We start from the raw sequence: 19,523 nt of genomic DNA, 5'->3' as shown, positions 1-19,523 counted from the left end.
TCTTTCTCTCTCCCTCCCTCTCCCTTTCTCCCTCCCCACTCGTCCTCCCTCTCCACTGAAATGCTTAACGATGAAATACAACTAGCACTAGAAAGGGACATTATATCAACTTCAAAAGTGCGTCCAAAGGAAGAAAACATTTCAGTAGGACGCAAGACAGAGAAAACCAGAGTCCTCTAGCCGCTCATCCTAATGACACTCAGCGGCTCCCTCTCCATCCCCTTTCTTCTTCAGTTCAGACAGACACTAAACTTGGGGCGTCCTCTGGCAAAAGACACCTCTTGGAGGGGCCCTAAAGGAGATGGGAGTTTGAAGGACGTGAGGGTTTCAGGCACAAGGAGAAAAAACTTCAGGTCCTCTAATATAGAGAGGACCTGAAGTTCCCAAAGGGCGCGGACATCAGCAGTTGCTAGAGACCTCTGTTAGCTGGCGAGGCACAGACACTCAAATTCACCTCTAGACTGGTGTTTGTGCTGCCGCGCATACCTCTCTCATCTCTACACCCGCGGGACAGTCTCATCTGCACTCTCCTCCTGGGCCTGGAGATCCCATCCACTCAGGCCCCTATCTCTGAGATTACTTGCATAGAGACCCACAAGTTCCCCTGCCTGACTTTCCAAAGCCCCTCTATCTCCCTTTTCACTTTCTAACTTAGCGCTCACCCGGGCTGGAGACTCAGCAGTGTGGTGTACTCTGCACAGCGACCCAGGAAGATGCTTTGCAAATGCGGCGTGGTGCCGGCCCCGCTCCATCGCGCTGCGGCAGCTCTCGCCCCCAGAAGTAGTGACAGCAGCAGGGACAGCCACAACCACAGAGACAAAGGCCATCCCTGGGCAGCCATCGAGCAGACTGATTCCACCAGTAGGCGACCTCCTGAGCTCCTCCCATTTTGTCTCTGCGGCGGAGGCGGTTCCCCTTAGATGACTACTAGCTTCCTGGAAGCTCATCCTAACACCGCTGCAGTCCCGTCCTCCGCCCCCCAACCCCATTCCCTTTCCTCTTCTGTTCCGACAGACACTAAACATGAGGCACCTCCAGGAGGGATCCCAAAGGAGACGGGGGTTTGAAGGGCGTGCAGGTTTCACACATAAGAGGAAAAAACTTTTCTGGTTTACATGGCAACACCCTTGACAGATGTCCTCTTTCCCAAGGGCCAAACATGGGTGAATTTTGTTTGTTTCCAGGACACACACGCACACACACACACACACACACACACACAGAGAGAGAGAAAGAGAGAGAGAGAGAGAGAGAGAGAGAGAGAGAGAGAGAGAGAGAGAGCGCAACCACCCATATGTAAGCACCGAGCAACTTAAACTCAGTTCCTGTTCACACTATCCTTCCTAGCTGGGTTTATAATTACCTTCGGTTTCTAGATGAGAAAACGTGGGAAAGTTAACTTCTCGGCCAGCTCAGTTTCACTCCCAGGTAACTCTAAAAACAGTCTGGAGAGCTGGAGAGAAGAAATTTCCACGTGGAGTGCCAAGTCCTCTGACCTTACTTCAAAAACAGCTGCGAACTCAGACCGCTGAGCAGTACTGAATACACATGAGAGATTGTGTGTGTGTGCGCGCGCGCGCGCGTGTGTGTGTGTGTGTGTGTAATTTTATTTGAATCCCTTTTTGTGGTACCCAAGCCCTATATTCTCCCGCCTAGCTTTTCCTTAAGCAGAAGGTCACACAGTCCAATGACAGGTATTTTCGGTTCTCCAGCGTCCGTCCATCTGTTCTCTCCTTCCGGTTCGCTCCCCTAGTTCTAAACAGGTGTTTGGGTTGTCTCTATGTGGTTTTGCTTTGGATATCATCTTCTGACTTTCTACTGTGGAAAAGTAGGTTGTATCACCTCCCTCCTTCCCCATCCCTTGTCCCATCCATTCTTTTTTACCTTTCATCCTCCCAGCAAGGTACTATCCCAGTTCTGTCATATCGCATTATTATAAACTTGTGAACATTATTCATGGCCGAGTGTATAGTATTTTATTTCCTTAGTGCCAAGAGGTAGAGAATGACTTTTTCTGGACTCATTTTTCCCTACCCTGGGTGGGTATTCTATGCTTCCATGTGCAGGGAAGGTCGCAGTCCACACTCTGTAAGTCATGCAAATTTTCTCACTCAAAGCCAACAGTCATCATTTTTTTTTTTTTGGGAATATCTTGCTTCCTGTTCCAAGATGAGTGTGCTGCTTTAGGCTGTGTGACTGTCTTCCCAGTGAGCCCTCCCTCTCGGCTGTGGCATGGACTCTCCTCTCTAGGTCCCTTTAGGAAACACAATTTCTCATGGCTTCTTGAGGAGATACTAGGAAGTCTCCACGATTTTTGCATAACAGAAAATATTACAATTTTACGCATCTGATTGAGAATTGAATCTGTAGAATTTTAAATTAGAAATAATTTCCCTTCGAAGTTTGAAAACCATTTTCCTTTTATTTACTTGCCATCTCCTGCCCCAGTAGTTTGGGGGATTTTTTTTTTTTTTTATCATGTGGAGTTTGAATTTTCAGAGGTGAATTTGGGGGATGGCTTTTACTCAGTGTCTTTGTAACCAGTGGAGCCATTCACTACTTTGCTTATTATTTAGTTAATCACTTGGCTATTTATTATTAATTTACGGTACTAATGGAATTGAACCTTAGGCACCATTCATACTAGACAAGTACTCTAACCTTGAGCTATATTCCTAACCTTCTTTTTGCTTTTTATTTTGAGACACAGTCTCACAAGGTTACCTCCGCTGGCCTTCAAAGCACTGTGTAGCCTGGGTAGGTCCCAAACTAGCTTGGCAGATGCACAGGGACTTCTCAGGCTTGGAAAGGAAGGAAACAGATACTTCTCCAGAGCAACCATAAATAAAAGGCTCTCAGATCTTTAGCTGAGTAAGACTCACTCTGGACTTCAGACATAAAAAATGGAGGGTGTTTGTGGTGTGTGTATGTGTGCATCCCACTAATGCACCACCAATAGAGATTACATACAGATTTTGCACCCCAAACTATCTTTCTGTCCCTTTGCCCTTCAGAATGAAACAAGGCTATTCCACTTACATGGTCTCAGTCAGACCATGAAGAACCCCCTCTCCAGCTGACATGACATTAGAGAACAATTTAGTCCTTCAAAAATATTTTTCCTGGCCCCAAACTGTACTAACAAATACTGAAAATATTTGAGTAACTGTTATACAGTCAGGAAGACTTTTCAAGAACATGAGAGAGGAAAAAAAGGCTTAAATTGCCTTCAATATTAATAAAAATATGGATATCAAAGATAAAGGCTCAACAAGAAGTAAAGAACATAACAAACTATAACATCTTGGCTATATCTAAGTTATCATAAACTGTAGAAATGCAAATATTAAAAGTACTATGAGGGAGGGCCCCAAATAAACTGAGGAACATAATTTTGGACCCTGGAAGACAAGAGGTTCTTGTTATATGGTGACAGAAAATTGAGATGGATTTTTTTCTACAATTATACAGAAAACACTTTGTATTTAAAAAATTTGTGCACTTACTTTAGATTTCCAAGACAAGCACTGAAGGTATGGTTCCTTGCTGCCTTAATAAAGTGTAAAATGAAAAAGAAAAAAAACTACTAAAAGCAGAATCAGGACTGATGATTTAGGGGATTTTAAGCCTGCCCGGACTGTGAAAGATGCTGAAATTGAGGTCTACCATGAGGAATACACACTTCAGGGAGCAAAAAGAAGACAGTTGTGTGGCTGGGCATTCTTATTTGGAAATATATATTTAAAACATTTTAAACTGTGCTAAGATATACATAGAATTCATCTTTTTAGCTATCTTTAAGTATGAGCATCATTATCTTAGTGCTTGGTAAGTGTGATAGCATGAATAGATACGACCTCCACTGACTCATGTGTTTGGTGCTTGGCCCATAAGGAGAGGCGTGATTAGGAAATGTGGCCTTCTTTGGAGTAGGTGCATCCTTGTTGGTGTCACTGTGGAGGTGGGCTTTATGATCTCATATATGCTGAAGCCATAGCCAGTGTTTCAGTTCACTTTCTGTTGCCTGTGGATCAAGGTATAGAACTCGCAGCTCCTACTCCAGCACCATGTCTGCTTTCATGCTGCCATGTCATACCATGATGATAATGAGCTAAACCTCTGAAACTACCGTAAGCCTGTAAGCCAATTCCAATTAAATGTTTTCCTTTATAAGAGTTGTTCATGGTGTCTCTTCCCAGCAATAGAAACCCTAACTAAGACAGGAAGTAAAAAGAAAAAAAAAGAAACCTGACCCACATAGGCCCATCTGGCACCACCAGGCCTGGGTAGGCAGAGGATATCCACTGGTTCACTGGGTTCTGCTGGGCCTGGGTGGATGGAGATACCCACAGGCCCGCCTGGCTCTGCAAAGACTAGAGAGGTAGAGGACACCTGAGATGCTCCCTTCCACAGCCCTGAGGTGTGGGCTCTCAGCAGGAGAGACACTGAAGAGGCCCCACCCACAGTCACGCAGCGCAGGTAGGGCAGAAGACACCCGAGATACCCCTGCCTGTAGCCATGCAGCAGGTGGGGTGGGCGCCACTTTGTTGAGCACGTACATGGAGAAATGGTAGAGAAAGAGAAACGGAACAACTTGTGCATAATGGATATGCGAGGGTGGTGAGGTACAGCCTGATGTGAGCAGCTTATGCTGCCACCTGAGGCCACAGAGTTGCCGTGGCCCATACTACCACCAAGAGCCATGTCTGGGTCTGTGGTCCTGCAGCAACAGAGGTCTGGGTCGATTCTGTGGCCCCTGTTTCCACCGAAGGCCATGGTGCAGTCCCTAGTCTGGGATACCTTCCACCTGGGGCCATGTTGATGTCTGAGAGCTGTGCAGAGCCAGCCCCACCACTTACAGGCTGGCCTTTGGGAAAGCTGACTCCATCCCTTGCCTGGTCAATGTGGGAGAGCTGGCCCCACCCCTCACCTTAGCAGAGCAGGAGAGCTGGCCCCACCCCTCACCTTAGCGGAGCAGGAGAGCTGGCCCTGGTGGTGTGGGTGTAGGAGAGCGGGTGGGGCGTCCAACTCAGTTACCATCAGTTCCAGATTCAGGGCTTTGAGTTGTCCCATGCCAGCATCTACCCCTTCTAAGAACTGCTGGAGCATGTGAAGGGGCCCGTCCTGCAGAATCAAAGCGGCTGGATCTCCATAACCCAGGACAACAACAGGACATCTGAGAGGAGTCCAAGAATGCAGTATTGCTAGTATAGCAGAAGTCAGAGCCCTCAAACCACACCAGTGACTCATTGCAATGAAGAGTTGCAAGTAAAACTTTTGGGGCAAAAGGGCAGACTGAGTGACACACCTTGACACCATGGTACACCACAACTTCCGTGGTGAGATATTGTTTTGCTTTCTTCCATTTTTTTAATTTTAATTTTTTTCTTTGGGGGAAGTTGCAAGGGCACAGGGTAGATATGGAGGGATAGGGAGATGAGTGGGGTTGGGGTGTATGATATGAAATTTGCAAAAAAATCAATAAAAAAGTTTCCAAAAGTCTAGTCCTAACAGTGGATGTTTTGAAGAGTGGTATGATTCATAGATCCCTCCCACATCTCAGAAAACAAAGACAGTGCAGGGTGGTTTCGGGAAGATCTATGGAAGCGGCTCTCCTTGCAGCGGAGTGAATCATTGTGACCCATAGAGTGTTTACGGCTGTTAGGCTGAGAAACACGAAGTAGGACTGAAGAAACAAAGAGAAAGAAACTGTTTTAAAAATAGACCTGAAAGGGGGGCGGGGGCAAGCAGGGAGGAAGGCAGTTGTGCTATCAAAACTCTACAAGCGGGAAACAGACTATTAAGTTCATTCCAGGACAGTTATGTGTTACCCTTCATAAAAACTGATGGCTTCTAATGAAGCCACAGGTATAGAGGGCACAGATAAGAAGCACAGGCTATTCCTAGACTTTGAGCATGACGGAGTTTGTCTGGGTAGACTTTGGACATGAATGACTGTCTGGTGACTGGCTTGCCTTCCATTTTCTTCCTTTGTGGCGGACAGAGTCCATGGACATCACCTGACACCTGCCTCATTCATTCCTGAGCACAGGTCTTGTTCTTTAGTTTTACAAGCGCACAGGAAACCTTGGCTCAGAATACAGTATGATCAGAGCTACATCCGTTTGTAATTTAGACAGTTCACATCCATCCCATGCGTCCCACGTGTCCCCAGAGCTGGGCTACAGACACATCGGCACACCTGGATTTTACCAGAGTACTAGAGATCCAAACTCATGTCCTCATAACTACACAGCAATGCTTTACCCATTGAGTGGTCTCCCCAGGCCGTTATTTTCCTGGGATGACTCTAGGGAAGACATCTCTTATTCATTACTTTGGTTGTCTCCTTACAGGAACATTCTTAACATGAGTGAAAATACCTCCATTCAGAGGACCTGAACTGTCCATGAATGCCAGCCACTCACAGATAGTTATTTTCTAATACTATATTTAAAGCAGCAACAGGTAGGTGTGTGTGTGTGTGTGTGTGTGTGTGTGTGTTATTCTTATTTTCAGTAGAATATAAGGTCTGCAAAATCCAACATTGCAATAAGGCTAGATGAGGGAGAAGCAGAAAGTTAGAATTCACTTGGGAAAGACATACTATGTAATACAATTTGCTTAATCAGCCGCATCATGGGACTACAACAGTAGGCGTTGCCATTTTAGATTCTTATAGTGGTTATTGGGTAAAATCAGATAGTTATTCTGTTTGTTTGTTCTGGTAATGTAGGCCAAATCTAGGGCCTTGGACATGCTAGAGCTACACTGAGGCTGGGGTCATATTTTTAACAAAAGTCTAGAATTTGCACAGATTTACTTTGTAAAGCACAGGCATTAGGAAGCACTGGTTCATTTCTTCTGTGTCAAATACATATTGAACACCCAGTTACTTGTGTCCCCCAAATGTTTCCAGAAAAGCTTCTGTCCTTTAACTTTAACTTCATTAGTTTTTATTGTTGGTTGTTGTTCAATCAAGACAAAATCAGTTGATTTTACTAATATTGAAATTTGACAAAAATTAAACAAGAAAAGCTATCACACTTTATCAATATCAGTATAACAAAAATAGTAACAAAATAACATTAAACATTATGAAATGGTACAAAAGGTGGGTAAGATCTTAGGTAACATGATATATGCATCTGCTCACAAACTTGTTCCAATCTAGACCACAGGAAACTTATTATTCATGTGTTTGCTGTGTCATTTGATCTATTTTTTTCCTTTAATATTAACTGGGTTAAGACTGAAAACTCCGCTTCACCCAGGCCAGCTGTAAGTGGTAGAAACAGCAGGAACCTCTTCCTACTTAGCAAAGGAAAGTCCTAGTCTGTGCTAACACAGTGCCCACAGACCCCAGGGCTAGTAATCAGCTCCAGAGAATAGGAAGAAGTTGCAAGTCACTGTCTTCTTCAGGCTTAGTTCGAGTCTTGATTTCTGGTTTTCGAAAGCAAATGGATCTTTTATGCAACTGGTTTCTTAACCCTAAGCACTGAAATTTCTCTTCTGGAAAGAAATGCTTAGAAGTTTGAGCCAGAGTAGAGAGATATAGCATATTTTTGACTTTACTTCTCTCAAAGTGTTTTCATGAGCAATATTCTGTTCAATATGATACACACACACACACACACACACACACACACATATATATGCTGGAAACACACTAACTATGATTCTCATCTATCCTTGCTTGTTGCCGTAACAATTCATTAAGAACTACCTAAAATGGCAGTATAATATGCCAACCTTGTTACACAAACATCATTTTAAAAACTATTTCCTAACTGTCTTGCTTAGGGTTTCTATTGTTGTGAAGACACACCATGACCATGGCAGCTCTTATAAAGTAAAACATGTAATTGGGGGTGGCTTGCTTATAGTTTCAGAGGTTCAGTCCATTCATCCTGGTGGGCACCATGGCTGGATGCAGGCAGAAGTGGTGCTGGAGCTGAGAGTGCTACATCTTGCAGGCAACAGAAGTTGACTAACTAATCACACTGAGGGAAGCTTGAGAAAATGAGACCTCGAAGCCTGCCCCCACAGTGACACATTTCCTCCATCAAGGCCACACCCCCTAATAGTGCCACATTTTTTGGAGGCCTTTTCCTTTCAAACTACCACACTAAATGAGATGTGTGTGTGTGTGTGTGAGAGAGAGAGAGAGAGAGACAGAGACAGAGAGAGAGACAGAGACAGAGAGAGAGACAGAGACAGAGAGAGAGACAGAGAGAGACAGAGAGAGACAGAGAGAGAGAGAAATGTGAATCTCATTCTTGCATTCATAAGTTCTCCTTAGTATTTTCCCTTGGGGAAAACCAACAAACTGTGATGTGCTAGAGTCTGAATAATTCCAATTTCTGAACCAAATATTTCAGGAAATCGGCTATTCAGTGAGCTTCCTTTAATAAGCTAAACCATTTTTGCTGCACTTGCAATGCTTCCATGAGTACCTGTGGAATTTCTCTGGATACAAAAGCTTCCCAGTGGATCTATCCTGGATTGTAATGAAATCATAAACACTAAATGTTCTGCAATAGTACAAATTTGAGGAGCTGTTGTGTTATCACTAAGAAGACATTCTGCTTATCTGCTGACTCATCACCAGAAATTGTACACACCAGACCCAAGCATGCTGGGAGAATTCCTCTAGCATGTATGCAAGATACACAGCCAGTGTGTTGATAGCAAGGCCTTCTCACTATCAGAGGGAGGGCAACTGTGTTGATAGCTTTTTTGTCCTTCTTCTTTCTTTGGAAATATTTGAGAGGTTCACCATGAAGTTCAGCATTCTAAGTTTCTGAGTGCCTTCTAGTGTGGAAGTTTTTAAGCTTTCATTTTCAAGAATATTATTACAGGGGCTGGAGAAATGGCTCAGAGGTTAAGAGCACTGACTGCTCTTCCAGAGGTCCTGAGTTCAATTCCCAACAACCACATGGTGGCTCACAGCCATCTGTAATGAGACCCAGCGCCCCCTTCTGGCCTGCGGACACACATGGAAAGAATGCAGTACACATAATAAATAAATAAATAAATAAATAAATAAATAAATAAATAAATAAATAAATAAATCTTTAAAAAAAGAATATTATTACAAACAATATGAGGAAGTCTTTCATTTTTCAAAAGGTTCTGAACATTCAATAAAGACCTATTTTAAGTAATCTTCACTGTAATGTTTTATGTTCACTTTTTCTTTCTGAAATGTGTCTCAACTGAAGTTGAAGATAGAACATTAGAATGAGTACTTTTCTCCATTATTGCCAGCAGTCACACTACCAGTTCCAAAAGGTGAGCTTAAGCATGTGTATGTATTCCCTTTTATTTTCATAAAGAAATGACACATTTTAAAAGTAATTTTCCACTTTAATTGAAATGTCATAGTTGCCATGAATAAAAACAAACAAAACAGCCTAAATAACAATTCTAAAAATGCACTTAAGATTTACAACTGATGCTATGTGAAACTGGTGAAGGAAAAAAAGAAAAAAGATTTATAACTGAATCTGTCGAGTACCTCAGACTTCACTGCTACGTGCAAGTCATGGAACAGAAAATCAGACTGCACAACATTACTCTTGCTATCATGAACACCAAAAAACATCCACAGGAAAGTCATTGAAAACAGTTTCTTTGCCAATATAGTCCTCATCTCTCATTCTTTTCTATTATACTAAAATTGACCCCAATAATCCTGGGCATGTGCAAAATTCAGGCAGAGGATTTGTGCAAAACCTTCCCATACTTAGTGTTTTGATGAGGTGTAATAACCAGGGCTTCCCCTACAGTGTTTTATTTTATTCTTTAAAAGTTTGTCATATAGCTAATAACAGATTTAATGACTCGAGAATGGGTCAAAGACATACTGTGGTAAACACTGATACAAAGACATTGTGTGATATCCGCTACCTGAGTGTCTGTCTGATGATGAGAGATTGACCAATCTGCCAGACACTGCAGACTTGCTTAGGAACTTCTTTTTTTTTTTTTTTTTTTTTTTTGGTTTTTCAAGACAGGGTTTCTCTGTGGCTTTTGGAGCCTGTCCTGGATCTAGCTCTGTAGACCAGGCTGGTCTCGAACTCCCAGAGATCCGCCTGCCTCTGCCTCCCGAGTGCTGGGATTAAAGGCGTGCGCCACCATCGCCCGACTGCTTAGGAACTTCTTGAAGTGGCTGGAGTAGATCCTCGATTTCCACTGCTGATGTCTTTTGCTGACAGTTTTAAGAATGCTTGTTCGCAAACTTCAAGAAGTCCTTGTTTTTTACTGCTGAGTAGTACCCTAATATGTATATATTCCATACTTTCTTCATCCATTCTTCTATTGAAGGGCATCTAGGTTGTTTCTAGGTTCTGGCTATTACAAACAATGCTGCTATGAACATAGTTGAGCATATACTTTTGTTGTATGATGGGGCCTCTCTTGGGTATATTCCCAAGAGTGAGACAATGGGGATGATCTTTCGGGAATTCACCAAGACCAGCTAGTTTGGGTCTGAAAAAGCATGGGATAAAACCGGACTTACATAGCAGACAATGAGGACTACTGAGAACTCAAGAACAATGGCAATGGGTTTTTGATCCTACTGCACATACTGGCTTTGTGGGAGCCTAGGCAGTTTGGATGCTCAACTTACTAAACCTGGATGGAGGTGGGCGGTCCTTGGACTTCCCCCAGGTCAGGGAACCCTGATTGCTCTTCAAGCTGATGAGGGAGAGGGACTTGATCGGGGGAGGGGGAGGTAAATGGGAGGCGGTGGTGGGGAGAAGGCAGAAATCCTTAATAAATAAATAAATTTAAAAAAAAGAATGCTTGTTACAGTCTAGTGAAAAATATGGTGAGGTTTTCCATGGTCAGGTCAATTAGCATGTTGGAGTTAGTGATGTATTTTCACAGAACTTTCTGGAATGCATGCTTGAATTGTGTAAGACCACAGACACGATAAGAAAGAAGTGATATTATTGCCAGTCTTGTTCTGACCAGTGTATCGTTTCGCGTGCAATACTTTTCTTGTCTTCTTCCAGACGTGTTTCATAATGAGCCTTCTGCCTCAACCTGCTGAGTGACTTGGATTCCACCAGGTGTGCACCACTATCCCTGACTTTTGTTTTGTTTTGTTTTGTTTTCTTTCTTGACAATTTGAAATCCTTTTCATGACAGGCAGCAGGCTGTCATGGAGTATTAGCTGAAATGCTATAGATTTCAACAAGTAAGTACTTAAGAGTGTTGGGCACTACAGACACTAAACAAAATTGATACTGTTATGTCAATAAACATATGCTCAGCTGTTAGTGTGAACTACAAAGTGACAAATCTTTAAAATAATGCTATGTGAACAAAATAGTTGTAAAGAGAATAAAAATCCCTGATCTAAAATTATGCAAAAAAATCCACACAGGATATGTAACTTAAGAATTTAAGCATAAAGGTGTGTGAAAAGTAATTACTATGATAAGAGGTTCATGTGCAAAATAAGGGGATGGGGTGGAAATGACAACGGATGTCAGTTGTTTATGTAACATTTGTTTCTCCCCTTGGGTGAGTACACACAGCTTTGTTTCTGTCTTTTTTCTAGAATGGTCTTAAAATGTTTTAAAGCATTCGTAAGACTTGGTGCCTTCCTAAAGGCAATACGAATCTCTCATATAACCACTAACTTAAAACTGTTCTCCATCACTTGCGTTCCCCTCCACCTTCCTATACTGGCCTTGTACACGAAACCTTAGAGACAGTAACTTCCAGGCACCAGCTGTAAGTGTATTAGAATGTCACCCTCTTCTCAAGAGACTCCTGACAGGTTGCCGCCAGGGACCCAGTTAGGACTGCAGAGAACTTCAGCCTCCTTAAAGGAGCCGATCTGTGTGTGTAGGTCCCCTGGGATACCAACTGCAGCAGAACTTGGTGATCCCTGCGTAAATCCGGAATGTCACTCTTTTTGGTCGATCCTCATTATAAGCTGCCTTTCTCCTTCCTTCACTCCCCCGGCTGCAGACCTTACAATTAACCCAAAGCCCTGCCTCATCCCGAAATGCCACCTTTGGGGTGAACCGGGACTAGCGCTCTGCGTATTTGCGACTCAGACAGCAGAGCAGGATCCGGTTCCCAGCGGATCCAGAGGCTCTGGCAATGTTATCGCGATATCTCCTCCTCTCGCGAGAGCTCTTTGAAAGCCCTGGCGGTAATGGAGATTTTAAGCTCTGAGTCTGAGGAGACTGGGGAACTGGAGTACGAGGCGGTCGCTCGCTGTGGCGGAGACGCTGCTGCCCGTGAAGGAGGCTTTTCCGCTAGTGCCGTGCCGGAGCCACGCAGGCTGATGGCAGCGCTTGCTGGACCCTGCTCTGCTTCCGGGTGACAAATCCCAGAGTAACCCTCAGTCCTTGTGCAAGTATCGTCGAGATTTTTGACATTGAAATCCGGTTTATCTTGTTAACTTTTCCAGAGTGCTGTAGTGTTTTTAATAACCACAGTAGCCTTGCATGCTCCTTTAGGTTAAGCCGACCACTGATTTTTAAAATAAAGCATAAATTCATCCACAAGACATACAAACGTATTTTCCCCTGTAATGATTTTAATAAAACACATTTCTTAATCACGAACAAGTCAGTACAAATGAATGCGTCTTCGTCGCAACCCGTATTATCTTCTGGTTGACTTGTTCGAAGGCTTTTACTACAGTTTAGAAGCACTGGCAGTGGGACCAGGATCTAACTCTAATGCATGAATTACGGAGAGAGGTCTTGCTCAGCCTAGGTGGGGTGAGGAGTGGGGTTGGTCCTCCCTCAATGAGATGAGGGGACAGACTTAGCTGACTTCCCCAGGGGAGGTCTTATCTTCACTTTTGAGGAAAAGGGGAGTGGGGTAGGGAGAAGATGGAGGGAGCAGGAGGAGAGGAGAAAGGGGGAATTGGGATTGGTATGTGAAACATTAATTGATTTTTAAAAAGTAGAGGGGCTGGAGAGCTGGCTCAGCGATTAAAAGCATGTACTGATCTTGCAGAAGAGCTGAGTTGGGTGCCAGCATGACCATCCAGTGGCTCACAATCACCTGTAACTCCAATTCTAAGGGATCCACCAACACTCTCTTCTGGCCTCCAGGCGTGTACACACACACACACACACTCACTCACACTTTTTTTTTTCACACACTTAAAAATGGAAAAAAGTTGGGCACAGAAGTTTGAATCTCAGCTCAACCTTCATATGACCTTCACAGTGTTTCTCTTTTTTGAACTGCTAATTTCTTAATTTGAGCAGTTCACTGCAGAGATTTTAAAAGCTTCCAATGTTCTAAAGTTCTTTAGGTTGCTATGGTTGACAATGTTTGCATATTTTGCAATATCTCATAGAGAAGACTTCAAACATTCCCAACACAAATAGTGAGTGTTTACTGTGAGGGGACACCAGGAAACCCCAATTTATTCGGCATCGCACGTTGTGTACACATGTTGAGATGTTGCGTGGACTCTGCAAATACATACCCATTATGTGTCAAATTAAGAGACAAAATACTCTTGATTTTAAAACCATTTCTTGACTAGCAAATATTTATTTTTACATACCTCAAACTATGTAAACAAAAAATCACCGAGAAGGCTCAACCTCCTCTAATCCACTTTTACCTTAGTTACTTTTATAAAAAATGCCTTTACAAAATACTGTGACCAAGGCAACATATAAGAGTTTATTTAAGGACTTGCTTACAGAGGATATGTCCATGACCATCATGGTGGGGAGCGTGGCAGCAGGCTGTCATGGAGCAGTAGCTGAGAGTTTACATCTGATCCACAAGCACTAGTCAGAGAGAGAGAGAGAGAGAGAGAGAGAGAGAGAGAGAGAGAGAGAGAGAGAGAGAGAGAGAGAGAGAGAGAGAGAGAGAGAGCGCTAACTCAGAATGGCATCGACTTTTGAAACTTCAAAACCCATCTTGGGTGACACACCTCCTCCCACAAGGCCGCACCCTGTAATCCTTCCCAAGCAGTTTCACCAACTGAGGATCACGTAGTCAAACATCCAATACTATTCCTGCTAGTTTTCTACAGGTAACCATTTTTTAATTAATATCTTATTTATTTATTCCATTCTTCCTGTGGATACAAGCAAAAGAGAATATATACTCTTTTTGGCTATTTTCTTGTTGAGATGGTCTCATGGGCTAGAACTCCCTACAAGTCAATACAATGAAAGCCCTATATATGGGCACTTATATAGTTTCTAGTCTGTGGATATTAAAAACAATACTTTGTTGAATGCATTATTTCTTAAATTTGCAAGTATAGATGCCAACTCTTAGAACTGCTGGATCAAAAAAGAGATGTACTTGTAAATGTGATACTATTGACACTTGTCCGTCACAGAGAGCAAAGAGTACAGACATGAAAATGCCATATTGAAACTTGTTTCTTCGTACACTAATAGTTAACTAGAGTGATGGTTCCACAGTTGAGATCACTTGCTGCTCTTACAGAGGACTAGAGTTGGGCCCCTAGCACTCAGGTGAGTTGGCTCACAATCATCCAGTGGCCCATAATCACCCATAGTTCCAGCTCCTGGGCATCTGATCTCCTCTTCTGACCTCCAGAAGGTACCTGCACAGGTGCACACAATTAAACACAGTCACACAATATAGGCATAAAAAACCCTTTCAAAAATTAGTGAAGTTAGCCAGGTGGTGGTGGCGCACGCCTTTAATCCCAGCACTCTGGAGGCAGAGGCAGGCGGATCTCTGTGAGTTCGAGACCAGCCACAGAGAAACCCTGTCTCGAAAAACCGAAAAAAAAAAAGAAAGAAAGAAAGAAATCAAGACGTAGTGGTGCCTCATGCCTGCAATCCCAGCATTTGTGAGGCTGAGGTAGCAGGATTTTCATGAGTTAGTGGCCAGTCTGGGCTGTCATGTGTGATTCTAGTTAAGAACTAGAATGTTAAGGCAACTTTTTAAATCTCCTGTGACCCTTTCAGACTGTATTCCTTTGAACTAGAGAAAAACCAGTACCACAGATTTTGGGTTATATATTCATATAACTTGTCTTTTAATTAGTCGTTTAGATCTTAAAATTTTGCATCAACTAACAGTATTTAGTTATATCTAATTCAAATTTGTGTGTCATGTGTAAACAACATAATGTTCTTTACAACGTTCTTTCTACATATGTCTAACCAAGTGTTATGTAACTTGTTCTCAAAAGCTGGATTATGAAATCTTACAGCTTGCAAGTGCTGCTTTTAAATGTTCTGCAATGCTAAAATAAATAATAATGATTATTTTGGGGCTGCAGTTCAGTGATAGGATGGTTTCCTAGTTGTGCAATGCCCAGGGTTTGATTTCCAGCACATAGTTTTAAAAAAGAAAACGTGAATGAGCTAGGTTGTCCATTACCCTGCATAACTTTTGATTAACTTGCTTATATATTAAGGTTTACATACATCTACAAACATGTAAGAGAATACATGAGCTGCTTTCTGTTCAATAGTGGGCATTTGATGAAAGTAAGATTTTTTTTTAGTAACAGTGGTAGAAAACTAAGACATTAGGTGGGACTCTTGAAGATTGCTTTTCTAGTTCTTTATTAAATAACTTTTTCTCCCTTTCCTCTTCAGTGCTAGAGATTATGTAGGGCCTTGCACACATTAGGCAAGTGCTCTAGCAGTAAACTACAACCCCCAATTCCTAAATAGCCTTTTAATGTTTAATATTTAACCTTTATTTCAAAAATACCATTGACATGCTTGAACACACGGATTAAATTATCTTTATTATAATATCTTATTTTTCTTTTTTGGTGTTTTGAGACAGGGTTTCTCTGTGTAACTGCTCTCGCTGTCCTGGAACTCACTCTGTAGTCTTTTGCCTCCCTCTCCGCCTCCATTTATGATTGAGGTATATAAGCAGATGGAAAAGAAACATGGGTGTGTTTAGTCTCCGCCTCCCTTTATGATTGAGGTATATAAGCAGATGGAAAAGAAACATGGCTGTGTTTAGTCTCCGCCTCCCTTCATGATTGACGTATATAAGCAGATGGAAAATAAACATGGGTGTGCTTAGTCTTCACTGGGTTGCCCTCCTGGTTCTATTCTATGTCTCTGTATGTTTTTCGTTTCTCTGTTCCTCATACCTAATTTTCTAATTCACACACCCCTACCCTGGAACATGTGAACCCTATTGAGGCTGGACCCTGAACAACCCTGGACTCTCTTGGCCAGAAACAGGAGAATTGATGGGTTTTTTGGCTGGCAGCCTAACTTGAGGTTCAGTGAGAGACTCAGTATCAAGAGAATGTGGTTGAGACTCTGGTTAGCAGCAATGAAATTTCCTTCAGATATTGTTGCAACTATTTAGATTATGCTAACTAAAAATGTGATTGTACAGCTGTTAGTGCTTTCATTAAGGTGTAATTATACTGACATACAAAAGCTCCGCAGAGAAGATAGCAATCGAAATATCCCGCCAACTCACATTTCATTTAACATGTCCTCTTCATTAATGGTTTCCCAGTGTGGCTGTAGGTGGCTACGATATTTGTCAGAATGGAGTCCTTGCTAAAACCTCAAGCAAATTGTTCTGCTGAGTTTCTGTTATAAAAAATTGTTAGTTTCTGGGCTGGGGATATTGCCCAGTGGGTAGGAACACTTTCAGCATAAACATGGAGCCCCGAGCTCAAATCACTAGCATTCACATAAATAAAGGTGCCTGTCACCTCAGTGCTTTGGAGGGCAGATACACTGGGATTGCTGGTATTTACTGACTACCTGCCTAGCCCTAGGTTCAAAGAGCCTGTCTCAAGTGAATAAAGTGGAGATAGAGCAGGTCGCTGATAATGTCCACCTCTGCTCTCAGCGTGCTTGGGGAGGATTACTGCTTCCAATCCACATTTCGCTTGTGAGCAGAGGTTTTGGAATACAGCATCTTAAACGGTCTAACTTGATGTTTAAGCTGTTCACAGATCTTTATGACAAACAGAGAGTACTATGGCTATGTAACTCACATGACAGTGATTCGTTGAGTGTGATTTAAAGCTTCTGTTTTAATAACTGTGAAGTGAATGTCAAATGTCGTGCTAGACATGTCACATGTTTTCTCTGGACTGCCATAGAGTCTAAAAGACCTTGTGTAGTGAAGGAGTAGTACCAGAACCCAAGGACTGTGACATTCCTCCAAGTGCATTCGTACAACTCATGATTCCAGGCAGTAGGAGTGGAATAAAAGTTTAAGGTTATGTATGAGGTATAATTTCTAAAATTACCAACATGCTTTATAATTTCATTAAACTTGCAAATATTCAACAACTGGTTTATTTCTATTATTTTTATCAGCATTTCATAAGTATGTACATTTATGGAGTGTAATAAAGACTTTTCATGTATATACACAATGTAGAATTATTACATCAGTTAATAAAATAACTCACTTCCCTCTTATTTCTTACAGTGAGCCATTTGACATTGACTCTTATTTATTTGAAATACATTATTGCTGACCATAGTCACAATTCTATGAAGCATCTGATCTGTTCTTTATTCTGTATGAAATTTTGTGTTTGGTCAACAGCTTTTCATCTTCTTCCCCCTCCAACCTTCTACTTCCAGTTAAGTGTCCTTTTAGAATCTATATGTAAATATGATCATGCATTATTTGCATTCCTGTGCTTGTCTTATAGCAATTTATTTCTAAATGAAACTCACTTAATAACAGATTAAAACACTGTCATTGTTTAAAGTAACAATAAAGTAAGAAGTGGATGAATTTTATCTATTAGTGCTTTATTCCCCAATAATCAAGAGTTTCATAAAAACAGCATAATATAAGTAGCAGCAACCATCATTAAGACAACATTTGCAGCTTTAAAATTGGAGCAGTCAAACCAACAGAAAAGGTTTCTATTAAATGAGCAAGTTAGGGGAAAACAACAACAAATGCCCTTGCTGGGAAAGTGAGGCAATTCTGTATGTCGCATCACCAGGAAAGTGAATCAGCTTCCTCTTGCTTCATTTAAGTGGGTATGGTGGCATGTGATCTTGGACAGTTCACTTCCTTGTGACCCAGATTCTTCCAGAGGGTTCTAGAATGTAAATGTGGGTAGACTGACATTCTGCTCTCCCCCCACCCCAATTTTCTTAAATTGCAGGATTTCTGTGCAGTTTTTGAGTTGTGTCCTTTCCTCACATAAGCATTAGTTCTACTCTGATGGTGTAACTTTTTATTACTTGTTAAAAGTCATTCATGGGGGATTTGGCACACACAGAAATCTGGTACCAATGGAGGTCGATGGGGAGGAGTGAGACAGTTATGTACTCTGAACACTGCCTATGGGTTGTTGGTGAAGGCTGCTTGTTTTTTCCCCGCCACCCAGACCCAAAATCATTACACAGAAACTATATTATTTGCAATACTGCTTGGCTAATAGCTTAAGTGTATTTCTAGCTAGCTCTTATATCTTAAATTAACCCATTTCTATTTATCTGTGTATTGCCCTGTAGTTGTGGCCCACTGGTAAGATTCTGTCTCTTGCAGTAGCTACATGGTGTCTCTCTGACTCTGCCTACTCTCCCCTCCTCTATCTGCTTGGAATTCTTGCCTTGCCCTATTCTGCACTGTGATAGGCCCAAAGTAGTTTCTTTATTAACCAATGGTATTCACAGCATACAGAGGGAAATCCCACATCAATGGGTACTTGGGGATTCAAATAATTTTAGGTACATTTTATGAAGTTGTAGATAACCTCGCAAAGTTTTATGAAACATTTTAGCTAGGGCAGTAGCTGCAGCAAATACTGGGAAGAAATTATCCCAGTCAGCCATAAAGCTGTTGGTAGAGGAAGGAGAAAGTGACTGTGGTGATACAGTATCTACTTGTATGCCACCATTGCCAAAGAAGTAACAGAATGCCTCTGGTTCATAGCATCACTGGGATTTCTGTCTGATAAGGATAGACGGTGGCAGGGGTGAGTGGTGGAGCTGGTTGTGCCTTGGCAGACCAGGAAGGAGAGATTGTGGTTGTTTCCAGTCCTTGAAAAAAAACCAGGGTTGTTTCCAATCCTCAAAAACCCACGTCTAGTGGCCTTCTTCTGGCACATGGACCCTTCCTCCTAAAGACTCCACATGAGTCCAAAGCAGTGCCACAGGCTGGGGAATAAACACTCAAAACACAAGGATATGGAGACACGTCTGATTCAAACCATAATATTGTAGCTCTGCTCCACAAAGATTTCTGGCCATTTCACGCTGCAAAATGGCATTTGTATAACCTTAAAAACTACCATAGTTTTAGCCAATAGTACTGTTCAAGGTCTAAAGTCTAAAGTATCTGCTAAAACTCATGCCAATATCTTAGCTGTGTATGCCTGTAAAATTAAAATTTATAAGCATCCAGTATTCAGTGGCACAGGGTACTATTCCTATTCCAAAAGGGAGGGGCCCAGAGGGTATCCAGGAAAGACTAAACCAAAGAAAGATCAGAATATAATCTATGAAAATGAACTACTTTCAAATTTTTAAAAAAGGCCAAAATATTTTAATTTTACTTAAATATAA

General features: G+C 42.0%; 1 protein-coding gene across 1 annotated transcript in view; it reads right to left on the bottom strand.

Annotated features, from left to right (window-relative positions):
- Bst1 (bone marrow stromal cell antigen 1) overlaps positions 1 to 841 on the bottom strand; it is a 14,798-nt gene extending 13,957 nt beyond the window's left edge. The window contains exon 1 of the mRNA XM_005365987.1: positions 663 to 841. Within this exon, the coding sequence (XP_005366044.1) occupies positions 663 to 841 (179 nt within the window). The remainder of the gene's footprint in view (positions 1 to 662) is intronic.
- Positions 842 to 19,523: the final 18,682 nt, after the last annotated feature.

The sequence above is a fragment of the Microtus ochrogaster genome, unplaced genomic scaffold (assembly GCF_000317375.1).
Source record: "Microtus ochrogaster isolate Prairie Vole_2 unplaced genomic scaffold, MicOch1.0 UNK5, whole genome shotgun sequence".
NCBI lineage: Eukaryota > Metazoa > Chordata > Mammalia > Rodentia > Cricetidae > Microtus > Microtus ochrogaster.
This window is presented reverse-complemented; position numbering and strand designations above follow the sequence as displayed.